The sequence below is a fragment of the Schistocerca americana genome, chromosome 1 (genome assembly GCF_021461395.2).
Source record: "Schistocerca americana isolate TAMUIC-IGC-003095 chromosome 1, iqSchAmer2.1, whole genome shotgun sequence".
NCBI lineage: Eukaryota > Metazoa > Arthropoda > Insecta > Orthoptera > Acrididae > Schistocerca > Schistocerca americana.
The window spans coordinates 377,926,601-377,949,458 of record NC_060119.1 but is presented as its reverse complement, the minus strand read 5'-3'; the positions used below and the strand labels follow the sequence as shown (position 1 = coordinate 377,949,458).

The following is a 22,858-nucleotide window of genomic DNA, read 5'->3' as shown; positions in this document are numbered from 1 at the left end:
CAAGCAGTGGCAGAACACACACATAAAAAGTGGTTGTAATTGACAAGCTTTCAGAGACAGTGGCTCCTACAGGGTTTGAAGGAGAAGGAAGGGGAAGGAAGAGGGGTGAAGGAAAAGGACTGGAGAGGTCTAGGAAAAGGAGTAGATTTCGTGAAAGTCCCCCAGAGCTGCAGGTAAGGAGAGACTTACCATACAGGATGAGAAGGAAAGACCAATTGTTGGGGACTGCATCAGATAAGATTTGATAACCTGAGAGCTTAAAGGTGGAAGACGGGGTAATATGCTGACAGAGATTACTGCTTACTCATCATGCATGATTTAATAAGAGTGAAAAGCAAAGTGCATTGTACAGAACAGAGGGGGGGGGGGGGGGGGCAGTGAAAAATGGACGAGAAAGACATTGAAAGATATAGAACACTGAAATGGAGTGAAGAAAACTGTAGTTAGTGAAGAAATGCCGAGACAGAAGAAATTAATGTAAACAAAGGGGAGGTGGGTAGCGAGAACCAAGGACATGTTGTAGTGCTAGTTCCCACCTGTAGAATTCTGAGAAGCTGATGTCTGGGGGAAGACTCCAGATGGCATGTGTGGTGAAACAGGCGCCGAGGTCATGAATGTCATGTTCTGGAGCATGCTCTGCTACAGGATATTGCGAGTTGCCAGTATACATCCTCAGCCTGTGCCCATTCATCCTGATTGATAATTTGGTGGTAGTCATGCCGATGTAGAAGACCAAACAGTGTTTACATAGCATCTTGTGTACGTTTCCAGCATCTCTGAACCATTTTGAAAGATTTTGGAATTTTTTTATAAAAAAATGTTTATGATTGTCGCATTCCTTGATTCAAAATCTTGAAGGACCATCCACTCATAAAGAAAAAGACCATAATGAATTCAAAACTAAGCACACTGGACAAACAGTTAGTCATCTCCTGGGAGCAAGATGCTAATACTGTGTAACATCGCCTCCAGCCTTGATAACGGCTTGTTTGCAAAGTGTGTCCACAAGTCGTTCCTTTAGATATGTAATATCCGACTGCAACAAATCATTGATGATTAGATCCTGTAGAGCTATCAAATGATGAGGACAATGTTTGCTGTCTTTCACCTGTTGTTCCACATAAGTAGATATTTCCTACAGGGTTAACATTGGGACTTTTAATGGGTCAATTGAAATACAGTAGGTTGCTGAAGCGTACCTCCAACCAGAACAACGGGTGTGCAGCCCTGTGAACACAGTTTTCATCTGCGAATACTAGAGTATCTGCAGCACACTTGTTGTGGACATGTATAAGAAAGAGGAACACTTGTTCGCTAATAATGTTGAAATAAACATCTCATTTCATGTTGATGGTAACCTGTATAAGGGGACACAAGTCATGATGTGGAAAACACTCTCAAAACATGACATAACCAGTTCTGGACTGATCGGCATCCTCCATACTCCGTGGGTTAAATGCTTCAATTGGAGCATTCAGCACTCGAGGTTGCCAAGAATTCGGCTCGCCAACCGTGACCTGATATGAGTGCCTAAGTGCTAAGACTGGCTGGCACATTTCTGCCAATGCCACACCATGCTATCGGAGTGCAAAGAGGGAGAAATGGATGAAACTGTGAACACGCCGCGTTTAAAGGGAAATGCAGTTGCACTGCATACGACTTGGTTTTATGTTTCACATTTCTTAACAACATAGTTCAAAACCAAATGTTTTCAGTATTATTAAATTATTTTTGGTGCACTGAAGGCATAATATAGTTTTCATCTGCTACAAACTGCCAACACACAGACAGACATAATTTCACAGATTTTCACACTCAGGTTGCTGCATAGTTGTGATTTATGTAGGGTCATAATTAAAAAAAGTCTCTCACACGTGTTTGTCAAAATGTTGTAGCACTTTTGCAATCTCATTATGGACTTTAGCATTAGAAGGATTAGTGTTTAAAATGGGACTTACCTTGCAGATTAATCAGCTACATCTGCACATGCACAGGGTCACCGTCAACTGAAATGGCAAACAGTCTCGAAAACAGATGTAAGTGTGGTTGGCAGTATCCGTATAATGTTCAGGAGACCTGCCATGCAATTCTTTCAAGGCCACGCTGTATTGTTCGAACCTTAAATTTTATTTAACCCTAGTGAGTTTAGGGAACTGGACTGCATTTGTTGGACTATGTCCCTTCAATACAATTTTCTTTTTAAATATGTCCCCATTAAATAATAAGTGGTTTCTCACCATGCAGTGCCTTACTATGGGCAATTTGCAGTAAAGTCTGCTTAAAATGCGAGGTCTGCAATCCATCCTGGATGTTCTCATTTTCAATTCTGCACGCCCTTTTTCCTAGCAAGTTTTAAATAAAAAAATCGTTCCAGGCATGCCCATTGACTTAACCAGCGAACTTTACAGTAATATATAAAGTCTCCATACTCTTCTTTCATATCCATTTGAAAGCTCCTGCAACTGACAGTGGAATAATGTGTGTGAATTTTTGAAATTTTACTATTCTGCCACCAATTTCTTCACATGTTCCATGCCTGCAAATTTAGCATAGTGCTTTTTGATGTATAGAACAATGAATCCGGTCTGTTGATTGCATTTTCTGCTCTTTTGTTCTCAGCTAAGTCTTGGAATGCTTTCTGCATCGTTTTGTAATGTTGTTTCATAGTGAATTTGCAGTACCTGTCACTTATGTGATTGCATAATCCGTACTGAGAATTCTCACTCTTCTCTTGTGTCATTCCCATCATTTTTTAAAGTCTTGTGATGATAGATCACTAAACGGCCTCTTTTTGTGTAGACAGCTACTGGACACGTGAATGTCCTTCGTGCTACGAATGACGAGTGAAGGGTACAGGGAACATTTCTGACACCCCTATTCTGCGGAACTGTAGAGAGTTGTGCTGACCGACACATGCAATACTTAATGAAATGTTGTACATTTCCGGGTACTTCAGAGGACTGAGCAATGCTGAAATATACCAGGCCCTGCTTGCATCTAGTCTGGCACACCATGGCCGGCCCTGCTTTAAATCGTATAAAAAGAGGCAAAATTGGACCACACTACATACCTTCAGACAGCTGCTGGCCAGTTTCGTAGTTGTTTGTGACAATCATCTTTGGTCCTTGTTGGTTATGATCTTTCTGTGGTGACAGATCTGCCATGTTACATGGCTGTGAGTGGTACTCCATCTCTTGCAGACATACAGGATAATCTGCATTGATATATGAAATAACCAGGCAGTTTCATTCACTTTATGGTTATGTCCACATCAAAACACACTCTTTTCTGCCGTGTCTCTAAGTCAACTAATCTTACTGTGCTGATTCAATTCAGCCAAAGACATGCACATCTATGCCATGAGACAGGAGTGGATGGTCAGATGAGTGTCTGGTGCCAGTTCTATACCATTCACAGCTCTCTGAAGTGACCGCTATACTGTTCTAAAGGGAGGACTGAAATTTTGCCAAGTGATCTTGCAAAAATATTTGTTTTGTTTTAAACCCCAAAAGTCATAGCCAGTTTCTTTTACAATTTTTGTTTGTTTAAATATGCGTTCAATATGTTTTGGGAAGTAATTCTTTTTGGATGAGAGTTACTGCTTATGTCATCTAAGATATTGCCTTTACTTTGTAGGAGCTGCTTTGTCACTTTTGAAACTGCTATGTACATGTTTATCTAGATTGGAAAGAAATGGAAAAAATGGCTGGTAGGACTATCTTTACTGCACCATAATTTAATAGCTCCTTCATAGAATGTACAATCTCTGTATTCACATTAATAATTTCTTCACACATAAATGTATCTGATTTCTGTGTTGAACAGCAATTTACATTTGGTACTGTAAGTTTAGTTCAGACTAATGCAGAACTCTTTGGATAGTGGTACCAGCTTATGCTGTATAAATGTTAGTGGTTCTGGGTGCTGTCTCATAATGAACTATTTGTTTATTGTGATTATTTTACTCTAATTAATCAAATTTTTCCCTTATGTTCCTCACTAATTTCTTGGGTTGGGATAAAATGTCATCTGTTTAATTTCTTTATTTAAATTCTGTTCTTTTTGTATCTGTACTCATGATGTTAATATAAATAATGGAAGGAGTACAATTGACCACTCGTCATCTAGTTGAGCAGTTTGCAGGCACATAAACATGATTGAAAACTTAGCTTGAACTCGCCATGGTGTAAGCAATGTGGGGGTGGGGGTGGGTTGCACACAGCGGAATGGAGTGGATTGGGAGGAGGAGAATGAAACAGAAGTGGGAGATTGCTGAATCGGTAGATAAATATTCTTCGAAGAATTGCAGGATCCTGTCAGTGTAATTCAGAGAAGCTGGTATTGTACAGGAGAAACTTAGGTGACACTGATTCTGAAGCGTAGTTCAGGAGCATATTCTACCACTAGGTGGTCAACTTTGCTGGTGGCAGTTTGGCTATGGCCATTCATTTGCGTAGTATTCTGAATGGTCGCACCCCCATGGTAGGATAAGCTGATGACAGAATTGGCATAGAATGTACTGTGTGGATCATTGCTAGGTTGTATTCTACAAGGATATAACTCATGTAGCAAGGGGCTGGGGGTAGATGTGGTATAATGATAGACCAGAATATTTTGTTGATTAGTCCACCTCCATAGCGTAGTGTTACCGCCTACCATGCAGGGGGCCTGGGTTCGATTCCCGGCAGAGGACTGGGTGTTGTGTGTCCTTCATCATTTTCATAATCATTGACTCGCAAGTCACCGATGTGGCATCACCTAAAAAGAGCTTGCAATATGGTGGCCGAACAACCCCGAATGGGGTCTCCCGGCCAACAATGCCATACGATCATTTCTCTTTTTTTAAATGATTAAATGGGCAGTGGGATATAACTTTGGTGGGAAGGATGCAACATCATTTTCAGACATGTTAGTCGAAGCGCTGGTGTAGGCTTTGGTGAAGATGTTTGTGTCCAAGGTAGTATTGGTTAATGAGAGGGAGTTACTCTGCAGTCGATTTGTGGAGGCACTTGGAGGATTGGGGGCATGGCAGATCTGTTTGCAGCCTAGGTTCAAATGTTAATGCCTGTCTTTGAAGGCACTAGGAAGACCTCAAACCTACTGGATAAGGAAGTGTCCATCATTGCAGGTGAGCTGTCCACTGGTGGCTGTAACATGTGGGAGACACCTTTTGCATGGATGGAACAGCAGCCTTAAAAATGTAGATACTGTTGAAGATTGATGGACTTCGATGTTGTCAGAGTGTTTCTGGAGTAATCTGAGAGGGAGGTAAAAATGTATTCGTTGTATCCAAAGCTTCGAAACCTCAGCTTTGTTTTCCATCATGTTTATGTGCATCAGCTATACAGTGAATTCATTGATTAATTTGTTGTGTTCCTTCCTGTACTCCTAGTATTATTTATATCCCATCCAGGACTTCCAGGCATCATACTCTCTTGTGACTCAGATGTAACTTCAATGTGATTTTTGAATGTTTTGAAAATGTGTGGATGTGTTCATACTTGTCTTGATGATGGTGTAGCATGTTTGAGATGTGGAATATGATGATGAGTGTCTCAACTACTGCTTAACAAAGAGAGATCCTGTGGCTGGGATCAACTTTCAGAAAGCGTCTATATGATGGTGTTGGCTAGGGTTCCAGATATCACACCCTGCAGCCATTTATCAAAGTGAGCCCTCATTTGCAAGTAATAGACAAAAATGCATGTTGCACATTGCTTTAGAGCCTTAAAAATGATAAAGGTAAATAGAGGAGCAGTGTAGCGTAGTGGTTAAAATACATTCATGACATGCAGAGTTGTGGGTTCAAATTGCATCAGGTATTTTTAAATCTTTGTCAAAATGACTGACATTTTTTATACAGTTCTTTGGTTCTATTTTTTAATTTCTAATCCTTTGCCACATCATTTTCAACAACTTACAGACTTTATTTGCTCTCATTTCTTCTTATTGTTGTACTATTTCATATCAAATTGTCCGTGTGATTTTGAATTTATTTATTTATTATGTTGATTTGATTTATTTCATTTTGGAATTTTATATTTTCATCCATGTTTTGGCATTTATTTCTATTCCTCATTATTCTGGAGTTTTCTTTCATTTCTCTGTTTACATCTTCATCAGTGTTATTTTTTCCATAGTGCAATATGAATGTGTGTTTTAATTCTTTGTGCAACTATCACTGTCCAAAACAATTGTGTCTTGTAAAAAAAAGATGTTTTGACTGTCATGTCACATCCAGAATATATTATTCCATCTTTTATTCTCAACTGATAGATTGACATTTTAAAATCTTTAAATGTCATGATAGATAAATATAAATAAGTAAAGCCATAAACACAATGATTCGAAATGAAATGGTATAAAATGAAGAAAGAATGAGAGCAAATAAAAAAAGTCAATACATTGATGAAAATGGTGTGGCAAAGGATAAGAAATGAAGAAAAATTGCATTTTGAACAATTAATAAAAATGATTGGTTATTAAGACAAAGATTTAAAAAATAAAAAATTTCAAAGCACCAGATGAGATATGAACTCAGAATTTTCTGCACGCCATGAATGTATCTTAACATCTGTGCTGCGCTGCCACTCTGCTTAATTGTATTTGTTCAAACTGTAGAGGATCACAGGAAGTTCTTTTTCATGGATTACTCACAAGCAAGGACCCAATTTCATAAATGATTGCAGGGTGTATTACATGGGACCCTAACTTGTACCACTGTGTAGATGCTTTCAAAAAGTTGATCCCATCCATGGGGACATCTCCCTGTTAGAATGATGCACTCTTTGGTGACTGAAAGGTCACTGTAATGAAAATTGGTAATCGATTGAAGACGTGTGCTGGGATGAACCATTCTCAGATGGCCCACTTGCTGGCATATCAGGTTAAAAGTAAAAAGAGATAAATGACTAATAGCTCCCATTGAATTTTAGTCTGTTGAGAAGTTTGATGTTTTTATTTAAATGGTACAGTCACATCCCATACAAAGAATAGGGTGAAAAGAAAATTCTGTGCTGGAGTCCTTACATAGTTCATAGTTTAATAACCTAAGCAGAAGATTCTGGTGTACTTTTATAAGATAACTGCTCAATTCTGGCACGTACTGCTGTATGTATGATGTGTAAAATAGTCAGGAGCTTAAACTGTGGAAATTTCAAGGAGACTAACAGACATGTGACACACAGCACCAGAACTAAATGGTGATCCTTATTTTTGTGTGTATTGATCTGTATGTTTTGTGGTTATTTAATAGTAGAACATCATCTGGTTAAGTATCCATAAAGGACAATGATGATACTTAAATGTTTTGTGTAATTGTGTTGGTAATTGTGACAAACAATTTAGTGTACAAAACCACTGAATATACAATGTATTTGCAAAAGGAGTGCTCTTGATATTAAAGGTTCATGCGATATTTTCTATAAAAATAATTTTGAAGCACATGATGTACAACTGAAATATCAACATAGGCTCTTCCATAACCAGCAACTTTGTCTTATGACTAGAACCAATTTTTTCTCATGACGTCACATTCATTGTGTCACCAGGTCACAGTCATCAGGCTAAACTACAGATCAGTCTGTCCCTACAACTTTCATTCCCAAAAAGCATAGGGAAAAAATTTGAAGCTGTGGCAGCAACAATTCAAGGCAACTTTTATGTGATGTGACCATATGTAACTGCAGACACTTACAGGTTTATACGCTCAAGTGAATAAAAAGTTCTTGGGTTTCCAACTGTGTCAAGTAATTAAAATTACATGAGCTTTCGGCCATTGTCAAGTGATACGACTGCCAGTGGGCTGCTGGTGCACTCCTTATAAACACTAGCTGCAAGCTGTGATGTCACTTGTGCCCACAGCATCACCATATACAGGCATATGTTGTCTTGGCGTCCAATGCGCCCGCTTCAATCACACGATCACTGGATCCCGTACTGAGCTGCAGGCCACCATCTTTGTTTAAGGTGTTATTGGTGATTTTTATTTCAATGGCTGCTTTAATTACACAATTACAGAAGCCATTTGTACGAGCCGTGGCAGACGTATCGTCAAATTTTACCCAGTGTCCATTTTCTAGGGATAGCATAAGTGATGAAACATCTCATCTCCTCCCTGCATCGTTTCACAGTGCTTACTGTTTGTCTGACAGAAGACTGGCCATACTTACAAGTATCTTGTAGACCTCAGGTGTTCTGACACCTGCTACGTCTTTAACAGGTCTGAGTAATTGAGGCATTTTCATTGGAGGCCTGAAATCGATTTGATCTTGTGTCACTTAAGCAGGAGGCTTATCTTGCCCAACACGGAGCGACAGAATGGCAAGAAAGCAAGATTCTTTCCCTGCTTCTCGTCGGTCTTGTTGTGAGTCTTGCTTGATGTCACTTCATTTATTTGATAGATGTTATAGCTGTTGTTCATTAAAGACCTTCCATAGGTGGATCAGCTCATGGGGCAGGTTATCAGCATCTGATATCATTCTTGCACAATGAGCCAATGGTTGTAAAATAGTGCACCTCTGCCTGGATGATGATGGCTGATGGCATGCAAGTACAGATGTGCTGGATGAGAATGTTGAGTGAGGACGATCTTCTTCTACCTCCATAGTAAACTGAATGTTACTGTAATGTCGTTGAGGTGTTCCAAGAACTAGTGGACTTCCTCAAGTCCAATATGATGAACGTTTCATCATATTGAAAGAAACAACTAGGCTTTATGGTGCCATGTCTAAGGCAATATCCTCAGAATTCTCCATGAAGAGGTTTGCAATGGTTGGAGCTAATAGGCTACCCACTGCTGCAATGCTGTCTGTCTGATCGTAATACTGACTGTTGTACAGGAAATAAGATGATGTAAGTGTGTACCTTAATAGCTTGACCATTTCACTTACAAAGAGCTGGGGTACTAGGTTCAAACAGTCTTTGATAGCAGTCTTTGATAGGCACATTTGTAACTTTTTATTCAGTGTAACTGCCATGAGACTATGCATTCTTACATTTGATACTCAGAGTTTGCCATTCTTTTCGTGTCTCATTGCGTACCTGAAACTGTTCTCCCTACATATGTGCTGCCAGGTTGTGATGTTAGAGGCAAAGCCCACTTGTTGGCACCACCCTTGTCAACATTAGTCGATCTTTTATGTGTCAGGATGGAAGAAATATTACAAAGGGAATGCATAGAAGAGACGTTGAAAAGCTTAAACATTTTGACAAAATTAGCAGCTATGTGCAAATGACTTGCATATATTTATTATTAGAAAAAATATTAAATGGTATTGATGGTGACTTTGTCATGAGTAGTTCTATCTTAATTATATATGAAAACCACGAAGAGAGGTTAGCATTATATGTTGACAATGTATTGCTCTTCTCCAACATACTCTGTAAGCTGGTTTGCCACGTTTGTGCCTTCAGTAAAAGTTTGTATATACATAAAAAGCAGGTCAGCTTACAGAGCATGTTCAAGAAGTTGTAGATTGGCAACATCAGGGTTATAAAGAGAGAGTGGTGAGATAGGCCCGCCAATGGGTCCAGGAAGGGGAGGATTAAGAATTAACGAAGTCATGTAGGACAGTGCTCTTAACTCTTGTTTCTGTCTTTTTGCCTATGAAAAGAAGCCGTTCCCTCAGCCCAAGACTGTAGACACTTGCTGTATTGAAGTCATTTTGTCCAAGTAGTTCATAAAGAAGCTGCTGCTACTACTACTACTATACTGCTGCTGCTACTACTCAAGAGGCATCCATTGCTAATATGGTTTTTGTGACAATAGCATGCTTGGTTCACACAGCTGCAGCCAATTCAGCTCACTCATTTTCAACAACAGAACTCTCACTACTACTACTTCACTATGGTATTGCAGGACCTCAAAGGTTTTTGAAAGGGTGCTGAGGCAGATAACACTATTTGACCAAAAGCTTTTGATTTTTACCAATTTCTGATATCTGAGGACTGAAGTGAGACACAATGGTTGAGGAAGAAAGCAAAAAATGTGGAAGAGATAATAAGCCTTCTGTGACTGATTATTAATATTGTTAGTCATTGCACCTGTAGACAGCTACACTCTGTTCATGTAACTTGAACCCTTCACCTACTTGACTTCCCTGCAATTTGCAATTAAGGCTCTTGTGTAGAGAAATATTTGCTCTGCCTTTGGTCATCAGCTGCAGTGCTCAAAACATCTGGTGTAACACTACTGGAAATAGACCTTACTTATGTGGTAGGAATTTTGTTATTCTAGTGCAAATGAAACTCCTACACACATTAAAGCATTGAAAGTCCTAAGTTTCTTTGCTATTCAGTACTGAATGTTTAATCCTTGTAGGTAATTTATAAAATCTCACTGGACGATTGGTTTCATTGCATCTGCCAGTTGTGCCAATAAGAAACTGCGTACAGTAGGTGTCGTAAACAGTAAGATATAAATTTTATTTTCAATGTTTCTATGAAGTTTACACAATTCACAAATTTTTTACTCTAATGATACATTCATTTTTTGCGCAATATTTGCCAGCGGTGTAGTACAGTCAAGTGACATTTTCTCAGTTGCGCTTCATTTCTGTTAAACCTACTCAAAATATATAAAATTTGCTAAATGTGCATAGAAGAAATTGCAGAAAGGTAATTTTATGGAGAAAGGAGGAGGGTGTACAATAGCAAACAGAAGAGTTTTTCCTGACCTAATTTTTTTTTTTTTTTATCTGGGTAAAATAAAAAATTTAAATTATAATATGAACTACTTGGGAAAGATAATGACATGCCACAAAATGTAAATTTGTTCAGGAGAGTGTATTGTAAGTTGTGATAAAAAGTCATATATGTGTCAAAAATGTCTTGTCACTATCTTGCCCCAAGTGGGCAATTTTATCTCAAATCATATAGGTCAAGAGTGAATGTGTCACATCACTATTTCAAAGTTTGCTGAAAAAACTATATGTTGGAAGTTCCACCTGATACTCTCCAAATCTACAATATTTTCATTTTCTCATGATTGCCCACTGTGTTTGCACTGACTTCTAACATATTAACCAAACAATATTTTGTGTGGTTCTCAAAAGTTTTTGGGTGGGGTTTTTAGTAAATAATTTGTAAAAATGCAATTTCTTGCATTTTTAGTAATAAATATTCAAATAATACAGATAGCTGGAGAAGAGAAGATAGGACCATTTTGCTTCCACCAATTTAAAAGAGATTAGACTTAGAGTATAAGTATGTTCAGTCATTGTGTTGATTTCTACGTGACAAAATGTGGGAGAATGGAACCTTACAAGTGTGATTTTCAAACTTTAAAAGGATGATGGCCCATGTGGATGCATAAATCTAAGTGTTTCATGGACTTCCCTCATCGTTCACTTTCAAAACAATACCCATATACCAGAAGGAATAACACACGTAGAAGATTCTGGTAGTTATCCGTATACTGTTATAAGATTAAATATTTCTTGTACTTCATACTGCACTGTTTCAACTGTAAATTTTGTTTTAGATGTATGTGTATCTTGACATTTCTTCACAGAGTGATATATTCTTTAATTACTGACAGTGTTTCAGTATTTAAGTTCATGGTTTGGTCAACTGAAATTACATTGGTAAATGTAGACAGCTTTTTCTGATTCTTTGTTGCATATATCAGATTTTTTAGCAATAGTATAAATCCCACTGCATGCCAATGTTTTTACATTTGTTCATTTGTATTATATTTATTGGTCTTAATTTTTAATTTTATTTTTGTATCATCCGTGTTCGTGGCTTCCGGTTCTTCAACTAAGATGGTAATTTGGTTATTTTAGTCATTATGCTTGTGGGTGTGATTTTTTTGACAGTGTGAACCTTACAAAAGTGCAAATCAGTGATACGTCTTCCACTTAACCCCTTCCATTTTAAATTACCAAAATTTTTGTTGTTTAAGAAATCCGTCCTGTCTGTCGTCGTGCTGCATGAACATTTGGTTTTAAGACAGAGTATAGTCACCAGTTTTGATACCCAACACTAACATGTTACATTTGCATTATAAGCTGGGAGTTTACATTTTGAGGAGCACTGTACCTGAAAATTAATTTTTTATTCTTGGCTTGCAAATATTAACTTATATATGGAAATATTAAAAACTGTCTTACATCCAAGTCACTCCCTGTTAACAAGTGATAGTCTTTAATTGGCATGCTTATAAAAAGTAATTATTTTTAATTTTAATAAGTGATACAAAATTTCTTATGTGTGTTACATGACACATCACAATGTATGGTTTTAGCTTACCCTTAGAGATGCCTTGTTGTGTCTGCTTTCCAGTAACAGTTCTTTCTTCCCACTTCTAAATTTCTACCAGTGTATCACCACTAACCATTTAAAATGCATCATGAATCAGCTGTTTTACGAGAGTGTTGTGGCATTTCTCTAATAATGGTTTATGATAATTAAATATGTCCAATACGTTAGAGGGAAAGATTATCTTCCATTTTGTGTAAAGTTGAATTTAATTTAAAAATGGGTGTATGAAAATGTAGATGAGGTTAAGAATAGTTAGTGAAATTGTCTTGCAGAAATCATTGTAATAGTTATAGTAATTCAAAATATTTTAAGTATTATTCCTGCCATGTGAGAGGGTGAAGGTAGATAAGCTGATTTGTAATTCAGTTAAGTTTTACCTTGCTGCACTCAGTAATATCCATTTAAGTAGTATTTCTTAAACACACAGTATTCAAGGTCTTACACTGTAAAGTGAGAACTGTTTGTTTGATTTTTAAATTAGATTTTTATTTAATATACGTTTGAATCATTGTACAGTCAACACTTAAGTTTCATGTTCTCATAGTAGTGTGTGTTTTCTTTTGTTTACATGTTGTTCACTGATAGCTGCAAGCTGCATATAACAGCTTTACAACTATTTTATGTGCACTTCGCTCCCACCTTTTACCAAGTCAGATGTACAAAGAGCCAAGTGGTGCAGTACAACCCAGAATTATCCATCCTTAGCCGCAGAACTAGTCAAAAGATTGCATTATCCTGATCATTCACGCAAAAATTATATATGTAGTACATCAGTTTACTAAGTGACTTGCTTCTTCTGTGACATTATCAGTACACATTTTACAGTGTGGAATTTTTCTTGTACTTGCAGAAATTGCAAAACTCATCTGTGTGTGAAGTTCATAATTTTTTTATTTACTTATTGACACACTGCTGCAAGTTCCACCATTCTAAGTATGTGGAATAAGTCAAGCTGTTAGTAGCTCCTTTAATAATTATGTATTGTTAAACTGCTATTAACTGTATGCTTATTCTGGCTCATATTAATGCAATAAAATAAACAGAATAACAATAATACTATGCAAATGATAGATTGTTATTCACCATATGGAGGAGACATTAAGCTGCAGACAGGTGCCAGAAGCTGTAATGTACAGGGTGATTATAATTAAACTTCCAAAAAGCTGTAGAAATAACATCACTGGTCAGAATGATGTCAAATCGCAATGGAATATTATCGGAGAAGGGGCAAACATATGGCAGAAGAAAAAAAATAGTCTGAAAATTGATGAATAGAGGGCACTGTATGTTTCAGGATATGTAAATGAAAACACCTGTCATGCGCATGACCCATCGAAGTTGGTATAAACACGCCGGGTACACGGCTTCTCCTCCTTTCATGTTTGCAATGTTCGCCATGACTGTCTCAATGCAGGATCATGCTCTGCTTGTAAAGCTGTAATACAAGAATGATGACTGTGCACACACAGTTCTGTAGAAGTTCTGGACACTGAAGGGTTTGAAAAAAGGTAGCTGGTCCGATAACTGCTGTGGGTCCAGAGAAAATGATTCGGAAATTCGAAAAGACTGTTCTTTTGGTGTACAACCTGGTAGGGGAAGGAAATTGGTTCCACATCAGTGGAAACAGTGGCCACAGCAATGCAGGAGGAGATGAGTGGTGGTAAGCAAATGTGTAGTACACGGAGAATTGCCTGGACATTGAACATACCGTTGCGCACTATGCATAAAATCCTACGAAACATCCTTCTTTGCTATCCATTCAAAACTACCCATGTGCACGAGTTGCTTCCTGTTGACCTGCCCAGTATTGAGTGTCTCTTTATTTTTAGTGGCCATTAACAGTCTAGCAGCAGCTGTGGGGCCATCTGTCTCACCTTCTCTGCATGCAGATGATGTTTGCATTTCCTACTGCTCCTCCAGTATTTGTGTTGCTGAGCGGTCCTATAGGGAGACATCCATAAGGTGCAGTCATAGGCTCTAACCTACGGCTTCCAGTTTTCAGCCGCGAATTCCCGTGTCATGCACTACTGTCGACATCGTACCATTCATCCGGAACCAGAACTTTACCTTGATGATGATCCAGTCCCCATAGTGGAGACATCATTTCTTAGGACTTGTCAGCTTAAGCAGAAGTGCTGGCAGTGCCTGAATACCCTCTGCTGCCTGAGCAATACCAGTTGGGGTGCATACCACTCTACACTGCTGCAACTGTACAAAGCCCTTGTTCAGTCCCACCTTGACTACGGGAATCTGGTTTATGGTTCGGTGGCGCCCTCTGCGTTGTGGTTACTAGGCCCAGTGCACCACCGGGGTTCAGCTAGCGATGGGAGCTTTTAGGATGAGTTCCGTGATCAGCCTACTGGTGGAGGTGGGGTCCATCCATTGCAGATCAGACGCCAACTGCTCGTTGATTACGTCACACACATTCGTAGCTCTCCTGAGCATCCAAATTACCATCTCCTTTTCCCAACCATGGTGGTTCATCTCCTGCATCAGCAGCCCAGGTCAGGGATTACAATCGCTGTTTGCATTCGATCCCTTCTCTGTGAACTAGAGTCCTTTCCTTTACCACCTCCCCTCCGGGTCCATACACATACACCTCCATGGTGTATCCGTAGGCCGCAGTGTCAGCTTCAGCTGGAACTTTTGCATGGCCCTAAGGACTCAGTCCCTCCTGAGGCTCTCCGCTGTCATTTCCTCTTGATTCTTGAAGCATCTCAGGGCTCTGTCATAGTCTACACTTAAGACACTGATAGTTGATGGTCACGTTGGCTTATGCTCAAGCAGGACAACTGAACAGCACTACTTGCTGGATGGCTGCAATGTTTTCACTGCAGAGCTGGTGGCCATATCCCATTCTCCTGAGCATATCAGTTCATGCGCTGGTGTGTCCTTCCTTGTCTGTAGTGACTTCTTGAGCAGCTTACAAGCTGTTGGCCAGTGCACCCTTGCCATCCTTCAGTAGTGACCATCCAGGAGTCCATCTATGCCCTGGAACGGACTGGATGTTCAGTGGTGTTTGTTCGGCCCCTGGGATGTGTCGGAATCCCATGAAATGGTGGGGCCAAATAGGCTACTCAGAAACCATTGGTGGAGATCAGCATCACTGAAACTGACTTGCGTTCGGTATTATGCCACAAGTTTTTTGGGATTTGGGATATGGAATGTCATAATCTAGATATGCCCAATCAACTGCATGCCATAACGGAGACTACAAATGTGTGGAAATCCTCCATACGGGCCTCTTGCAGGGACTCTGTGGTCCTCTGCCAGCTTAGCATTGGTGATGCATGGCTGACCCATGGCTATCTCCTCCACTGTGAAGACCCACCCAAGTGTAGGTACAATGGCTGGTTGACGGTGGCCTACATTCTGTTGCAGTGTCCTACTTTTCAGTTACCAGACTCGTTCCCAATGTTTTAGGTGTCAGTGCCTCATGGACTGATTTAGTTTTACATTTTATACATTTTTTGTTCCATATAAGTTTTAGTGCATGTCCTTTGTCAGTCTGTGTTCTCTACCCTAATGCTTTTAGGTTGGAGGTTTTATTGTGTTGCAGAGTGGCTGGCTTATCCGTTGTTGTTCTTTTAACCAGCTAGCCGCAGTTCTCTGCTCTATTGTTTTAATCCCTTCTACTTTTTCTTGCTTCCTCTGTGGTCGCCTTATCTCATTTTGTCCATAGTAGTGTTGGCTACCCTTCTGTAGTTCTTGTGGTTTTTCTTTTCTCCAGGTTTTGTGCAGTAAGTCCTGTTTGTTACATTCTTTCCCTTGTGGCCTTGTTTTGTAGACCAAGAGACCAATGACCAAGCAGTTTGGTCCCTTCCCTCTCCTCCTGCCCCCTGTAATTTTTCTTAAACCAACCAACTAGAGTTTAAGCTGGTTAAATTGTGGCACATAGCACCTCTATGGGCTCCTCTGGCCTATACAAATAAGGCTGCGAAGTATTCAGGTGAATTATCCCTGAAATTGCAGCTGGCAGATTGAAAGTAGGCCCCGTTATCTCGCAAGCTGTTCTGTTAAGTAACAAACCACTCCAATTTAATTCTAGCCTCTGTGCTGACATAAGCTTCCTCTGCTCGAAAAAACTAGCTGCTACTATCATCTTGTCAAAGGTAGAGTACAACCAATGTGCCTCAGCCTGCTGAAAGTACAGTTCCAGCTCGATCACTTCTTTATTGCGTTCTCTTATCTCCTTTTGTCCCATTAGCAATTTTACTGTACGGAGATCCTGTGCCTCTATTATCATATTCAGACACTGTGATTCCCCTTGGTAACATTTTTGTGACTTTCTACGTATTTTCTCTTGTCTTTTGTAATTAATAACAATCATTGCTTTCAATATCCCCCACTTGCCAGGATTGCATGGACTATGTAGCACTCATAACATACTTGTTTCCCTGTTACTGGTACAGAAAAGGAAATGTAAACTTTCACTCCATCAGTTCTCATTGATGCTGTTGGTACCTCGATATAAAAAGGCAAGTTTTTGTGCTCGGGTTGTAAAACCAACCCCAATTCTGGCAATAGTTCCTTCTATACTATCCATAGACCTTCTTAATATTGCTCTAGTGACCAGAAGTCCACCCCTAGCTAACCTCTTATGGCCTGCTGCATAGCCTCTTGTAGTTCTGTTACTTTCCCTTGTGCTTCCCAAACGTTATCTTTTATGGACTGCAAACATTTTGTCATTACTCCTTCCTTATCTAAGACTTGTAGTTCCCTGATACTCTGATTAAATGCCTCTTCTGTAGCTCTGGCATACTGCATTACTTCACCAGTCATTTGTCGTAGTAGTTGTGTGTTATGCAATACGTACCTCTCTAAAGTTGCAATCTGTTTAGTGTGCCAATCATTTACCGTTTTGTTCCCTTTTTCCCACTGCTTAAACTCTTCTGCAGTGTCGTTCATCCTTCGAATGTCTTCCTCATCAGCAGTGCCAAATATGGTTTTCATAAGCCAGCCTCCAGCGTCGATCCAACCCCGCTTTCTTCGCATATGTGGAATAATCCCCAGTACCGGGGTCACCTCGCTCCTTAATTTCTCGTACGCACGTTATACACTATTACACACCCCGACAATGTGCCTTTCTGTTCCCTTGCAGAATTTGCCTTGTGCTTCTTACAATCTTCTCATCTTGTGACCAATCTCCCACACATTGAATATCAACTGTATCACCCAGTGATGACTGGTGATCACTAAGTCTTCATGCTTGGCAAACAGCACTCCCCCTTCCAGGTGCTGGTTTGATAACACTTCCACCCTGACAAAGATCAGTTGTCCCTCAACGAACCGCAGCATTTCCCCTTCTCTGCATCTCATGTGCAGGCTGGAAAACCTATTACTTTCCACATCGTTAAATTCATTGCTGCTCCACAGCTGCTTATATTAATTACACTAAACCTATATCTAACAGTACAAAAAATTGAATTACTATCTCCTAGGCCTTCTCCACACAGGTTCCTCATCACCAATTCATTCACAACTACTTGTTTCTTCCAATATCTTTCTTCTCACTCTCCGTTTGCGGTCCGCATCTCCTACCTGCAGTATAACTTCCAGACTCCCTTGAAAAGGTTTCAGCCATCCTACATGCACAATTGTCATTCTTGTCGGCAAATGAATCTTGATATTTTCTGGCCCCTTATACTTTGCAGAAAAGTTCTTTGTTTTCCCTTCAGCGTATATGAAGTTGGTAGCATCACTCATTGACCAACTTTATACTGTGGCATTAGTGCCATACAGCCCACTGCATCTTCCTGTTTCTTCAGTAGTCATGTATTTTCCCTCTCTACTGTACTCCAAATTTCCTTAATTACACTGGCAAATTCCTTAACAGACTCTCCAGTCTTCCCATTCTTCGTTTTCAATATGTCAAATGGTTATGGCATTTTAAAACAGTATACTACTTTATATGACGATAATCCTCCTGTTTTGAGTTGTAGACAGAGATGACATACTTTAGACATCCCAGTTGGTGTGATGTACTACTCAGCATAGTTGCAAGACCATTGGGATGATATGCTGCTATCATGTATCAAGATGGTAAAAAGCATCGTAACACTGCACTCGTTGGGCCACATTACATATTTCCACTGGTTTATAAACAAGATTTTGTGCTTCTTGTTCCACTGGAGTCTCTGCAATTATGTAGTTTACAAGAGATTGGCAATAGCAGTACAACTGTGGAAGTTTTAAGTATGCAGTTCCAGTACCAGTGTTTTTATTTGGTTTGTTATATACATATAGATATGACACACCAGATCACAGATGTACTGGTGACTCTCCACACTTCCACGGCTGTAACAGTAAAAGGAAAGTTGAAAGGCACAGTATCACTAGGGAAGAAAAGTTATAATTTCTATTAATATGTTTACTCCAGTGCTTTCATATTGTTTGGCTCAACTTCTGCCAGGCATTGTTGTGCACAAAGGTGTAAAACTAAAACACCTCTTAAATGGTATGACCTGCAGAACACTGTAGTCTGTGGTTGGTAAATACAATGCAGATAGCATCAAGAGTATGTGACGAGAAAAAAATTTAGTTAAAGGTATGGGGAACTGGATGTGCTGATTGATAAAGGATAAACTAGATGAGGTGAATGATAGTATGCACTTGTGAACTGGGAATTTGATACTCTGGGAGGCCATTTAAATAATAATAATAATAATAATAATAATAATGCAGCCTTCAGAAGTAAGATGTTGGAGTGCAGTTTTGCAGTATTAAGACATGCATGACATAAGAAAGTAAATAAAAGTTAAGCTTTCAGAGGTGAAAGCTATACAGATCAGATTACTTCCAAAAGTGTAAACTGTGATTAAAGCAATCAGACATGGGGGAAAAGTGTATAATGTCTACAAAAATATGCTAACTCAAGGATGAAATTTGATGGGAGGATAGTGTATATGAAATGTCAGAAATATAAACAAAAGTGTGGTAAACAGTACTTATAAATTAATAGTAGTAATAATAAATTAATATATCACTGTATTTTTCATAGGATAATCATTTCTAGCATTAACAATGACCCATTTATATGAATGGTGGGCTCCACGTGGTTCCCAGGTTGTGCAGTGACCGTAAACCATAAAATTACCAAATAAGCAGCAACCGGTCGCAAAATTATGTTTTCTTTATTTACTTTTGCAAATCGATTTCAACTGGTTAACAGCCATCATGTGCTACAAATACTAGAATAAAAATAAAAATAATTAATAACAGTGACCAAATGAATAAATGTACATAAAGCAACGTAAAACCAATTAAATGTATATGGATGCATTAAACCATTTAAAATGCACATACAAATTTACCTTTCAACGAATATGTGCCCTGAGTAGTAACACTGTCTTAAGCAGAGGTCAAATATAAAGTGATACATCGAGAATTGACTGTGACAACGAGAAATCATAAGGGGGCGCTGCAAAGCAAACCCGCTCTCTATGCAAAAGGATACAGCTAAAATAAAATAAAAATGAGAAGAAGAAATGACATACAAAGTGAGGTAAAATATGATGTTAAAATACTGAAATATTTACAAAAAATGGATATATTGACAAAGATTTTGTCAACCACATAGTACAGTTTATATACACCAAAAAGCGATTGTACAAATTAGTAAAAAGGAACAAACATAGGTGAGAAGTACACTATAGAAAAAATTTTAAAATACTTTTTAAAAATTTTTTAAATATTTTTAAAATACTTTTTAAAAATTTTTAAAATACTTTTTAAAAATTTTAAAAATTATTTATCATATTATCGAAGAGCAAAAGTTAATCATAATGACAAAGCGTAAAACAGTGTTGGCATCCAACTAGCGTACAGTTAATGGTATTCAGGAAGATCAGATTTTTTTCTTTTTTCGGCAGATGGAGCCACAATGCAAAAAAATTAATATCCGATCTTCTTGAACATCATTAACTGTATGTTAGATGGATGCCAACACCGTTTTACGTTTTGGCATTATGATTAACTTTTGCTCTTCGATAATATGATAAATAATTTTAAATTTTTTTAAAAAGTATTTTAAAATTTTTTCTATGGTGTGCTTCTCACCTATGTTTGTTGCTTTTTACTAATTTGTACAATCGCTTTTTGGCATATATAACTGTACTATGTGGTTGACAAAATCTTTGTCAGTATATCAATTTTTTGTAAATATTTCAGAATTTTATAATTATATTTTACCTCACTTTGTATGTCATTTGTTCTTCTCATTTTTATTTTATTTTAGCTGTATCTTTTCGCATAGAGGGCAGGTTTGCTTTGCAGCGCCCCCTTATGATTTCTCGTTGTCACACTCAATTCTCGATGTATCACTTTATATTTGACCTCTGCTTAAGACAGTGTTACTACTCAGGGCACATATTCGTTGAAAGGTAAATTTGTATGTGCATTTTAAATGGTTTAATGCTTCCATATACATTTAATTGGTTTTACGTTGCTTTATGTACATTTATTCATTTGGTCACTGTTATTAATTATTTTTATTTTTATTCTTGTATTTATAGCACCAATGATGGCTGTTAATCAGTTGAAATCGATTTGCAAAAGTAAATAAAGAGAACATGATTTTGCGACTGGTTGCTGCTTATTTGGTAACCCATTTATATGTAATGTATGTAAATCATTTTGTTGGTCTTGAGCCTGTGCCATTGAAATGAATATACATTCCTTTCTTGGGTGTCACAAGTTCATACATTATGTATGAGGACTATTTAACTTCCTAGAGAACATTATGGCATGTTATTTACATGATTTCTATACTTTTGCAAGTATTTTAGCAAACCCTTAACTTTCATTTCAGATTGGAGAAGCAGCTAAACTCAAACCTCTAGAGGTAGAATTAAAGCGCCTTGAAGATTTATCTGATGCTATTGTTAAAGACTTCTCTCTTATGAGGAAGCGGGAAGAAGAAATGAGAGATACAAATGGTATGGATCAATATAATTTAAAGCATTTTTGATTTGGAAAGTATTTTTCAGTCCTGGCTGAAGGTCACTCTCAAACTCTTTTTCTTTTTACAAGGTGTACAACTTTGCTTCTGCCATTTTTTCCCCAACATTTGAGGCTTTAATGAAACAAATTGGTTACACATATATCATTCAAAGCATTTTCCATCACTGGCCACTACTTTCTCCCATCTTTTGGGCAGTGTACGAATCCACTGTCGAAAAAATTGTTCATCTTTTGAAGCGATTCATGAATTGATCCAATTTGTGACATACTCATGAGATCGGAAGTGTTGGTCAGCCAGGCCATGTGCCATTGATCTAAACAGGTTATAGTCAGAGGGAGCAATGCCTGGAGAATACCGCGGGTGGGGTAGGACTTCCCATTTTAACGTTTCTAAGTACATTTTGACCTCTTTTGCAACATGAGGTTGAGCATTGTAATGCTGCAAAATAACTTTATCATGCCTCTCGCTGTATTGGCGCGTTGTATTTTAATGCTCTGCTCAAACGCATTAATTGCGTTCAATAACGAGCACCTGTAGTTGTTTCACTTGGTTTTAACACCTCATAGTACACGACGGCGAGCTGGTCCCACCAAATGCAGAGCATGATTTTGGAGCTGTGCATATTCAGTTTGGCCGTGGACGTGGAAGCATGGCTGGGATAGCCCCATGATATTTTGCGTTTAGGATTATGGTAATGAACCCATTTTTCGTCCCCGGTCACAATACAGAAATCCCTTCTGTTTTTGCCTCTGAAGCAACTGTTCACAAACATACACACGCCATTCAACGTCTCTTGGTTTCAGCTCACACGGGACCAAAGTTCCTTTTTTCTGAATCAAAAAATCCAAGCTAACTGCGTGACATCTGCGACCTGTTTCTTTCGGCCGCTGCTTACCGTTGTTGCCACCTATCGGCAAATGCCGGAAGCAAAGTTGTACACCTTGTATTTGTGTGTTTCATTCTACAGTGAATTATTATTTATTTGGGAATAATTATGTTTAAAGGTAATTTGGAGCTGCAGAGGTTATTAAAACAAATTTAAGAGATGTCTTTTAGTAGGTGATAACTTAAATCACCCACTATTGTGGGACACACATTATTTGCAAGTAAATAAAATGACTATTTTTCTTGGTTAGCACTAAATAGGTTTCCCTTTTGCTAGAACACCTTGTGGCGGATAAAGCTGGTATCCAAGATCACATCTTGGACATTCAGGAATCCAGCTGTATGTTCACGTCGTTCTCGCACGATATTTCAATAGCGTACCGACAATTATGTAAATTGTTACTTTAAATCCGTCTTGATTGCAAATTTTTTTATTATTCATATGACCAGTTTCGGTTCATTCAGAACCATCTTCAGATCTGTAAAAATAATTATACTAATTTACTATTTCACGAAAGCAAATCTTTTTCATCCTATCTTATCAACATCAAATGTACCAGAACGTACCTGATATTTAAGTTACAGGAGTAACCCGTCCAATTCAGCAACTTTCACATGCTACGTCACATAAAATTGGTTGGCAGAGTGCACATCATTTATATTAATTATGACACTATTACCGACAGGTGGCGTCTGGTACATTTGTTACATTACATTTGCACATACTGTATTCAGTAGATCTTTTTT

At 38.4% G+C, this 22,858-nt stretch overlaps 1 protein-coding gene across 2 annotated transcripts in view; it reads left to right on the top strand.

Annotated features, from left to right (window-relative positions):
- The window catches only part of LOC124600780 (transmembrane emp24 domain-containing protein bai), a 33,093-nt gene that overhangs the window by 5,724 nt on the left and 4,511 nt on the right, over positions 1 to 22,858 (top strand). Inside the window, exons 4-5 of one of the 2 annotated variants that reach the window (XM_047136190.1) lie at positions 11,766 to 11,768; positions 21,074 to 21,200. In XM_047136190.1, the coding sequence (XP_046992146.1) occupies positions 11,766 to 11,768; positions 21,074 to 21,200 (130 nt within the window). The remainder of the gene's footprint in view (positions 1 to 11,765; positions 11,769 to 21,073; positions 21,201 to 22,858) is intronic. The other variant, XM_047136191.1, reaches the window with a different exon arrangement.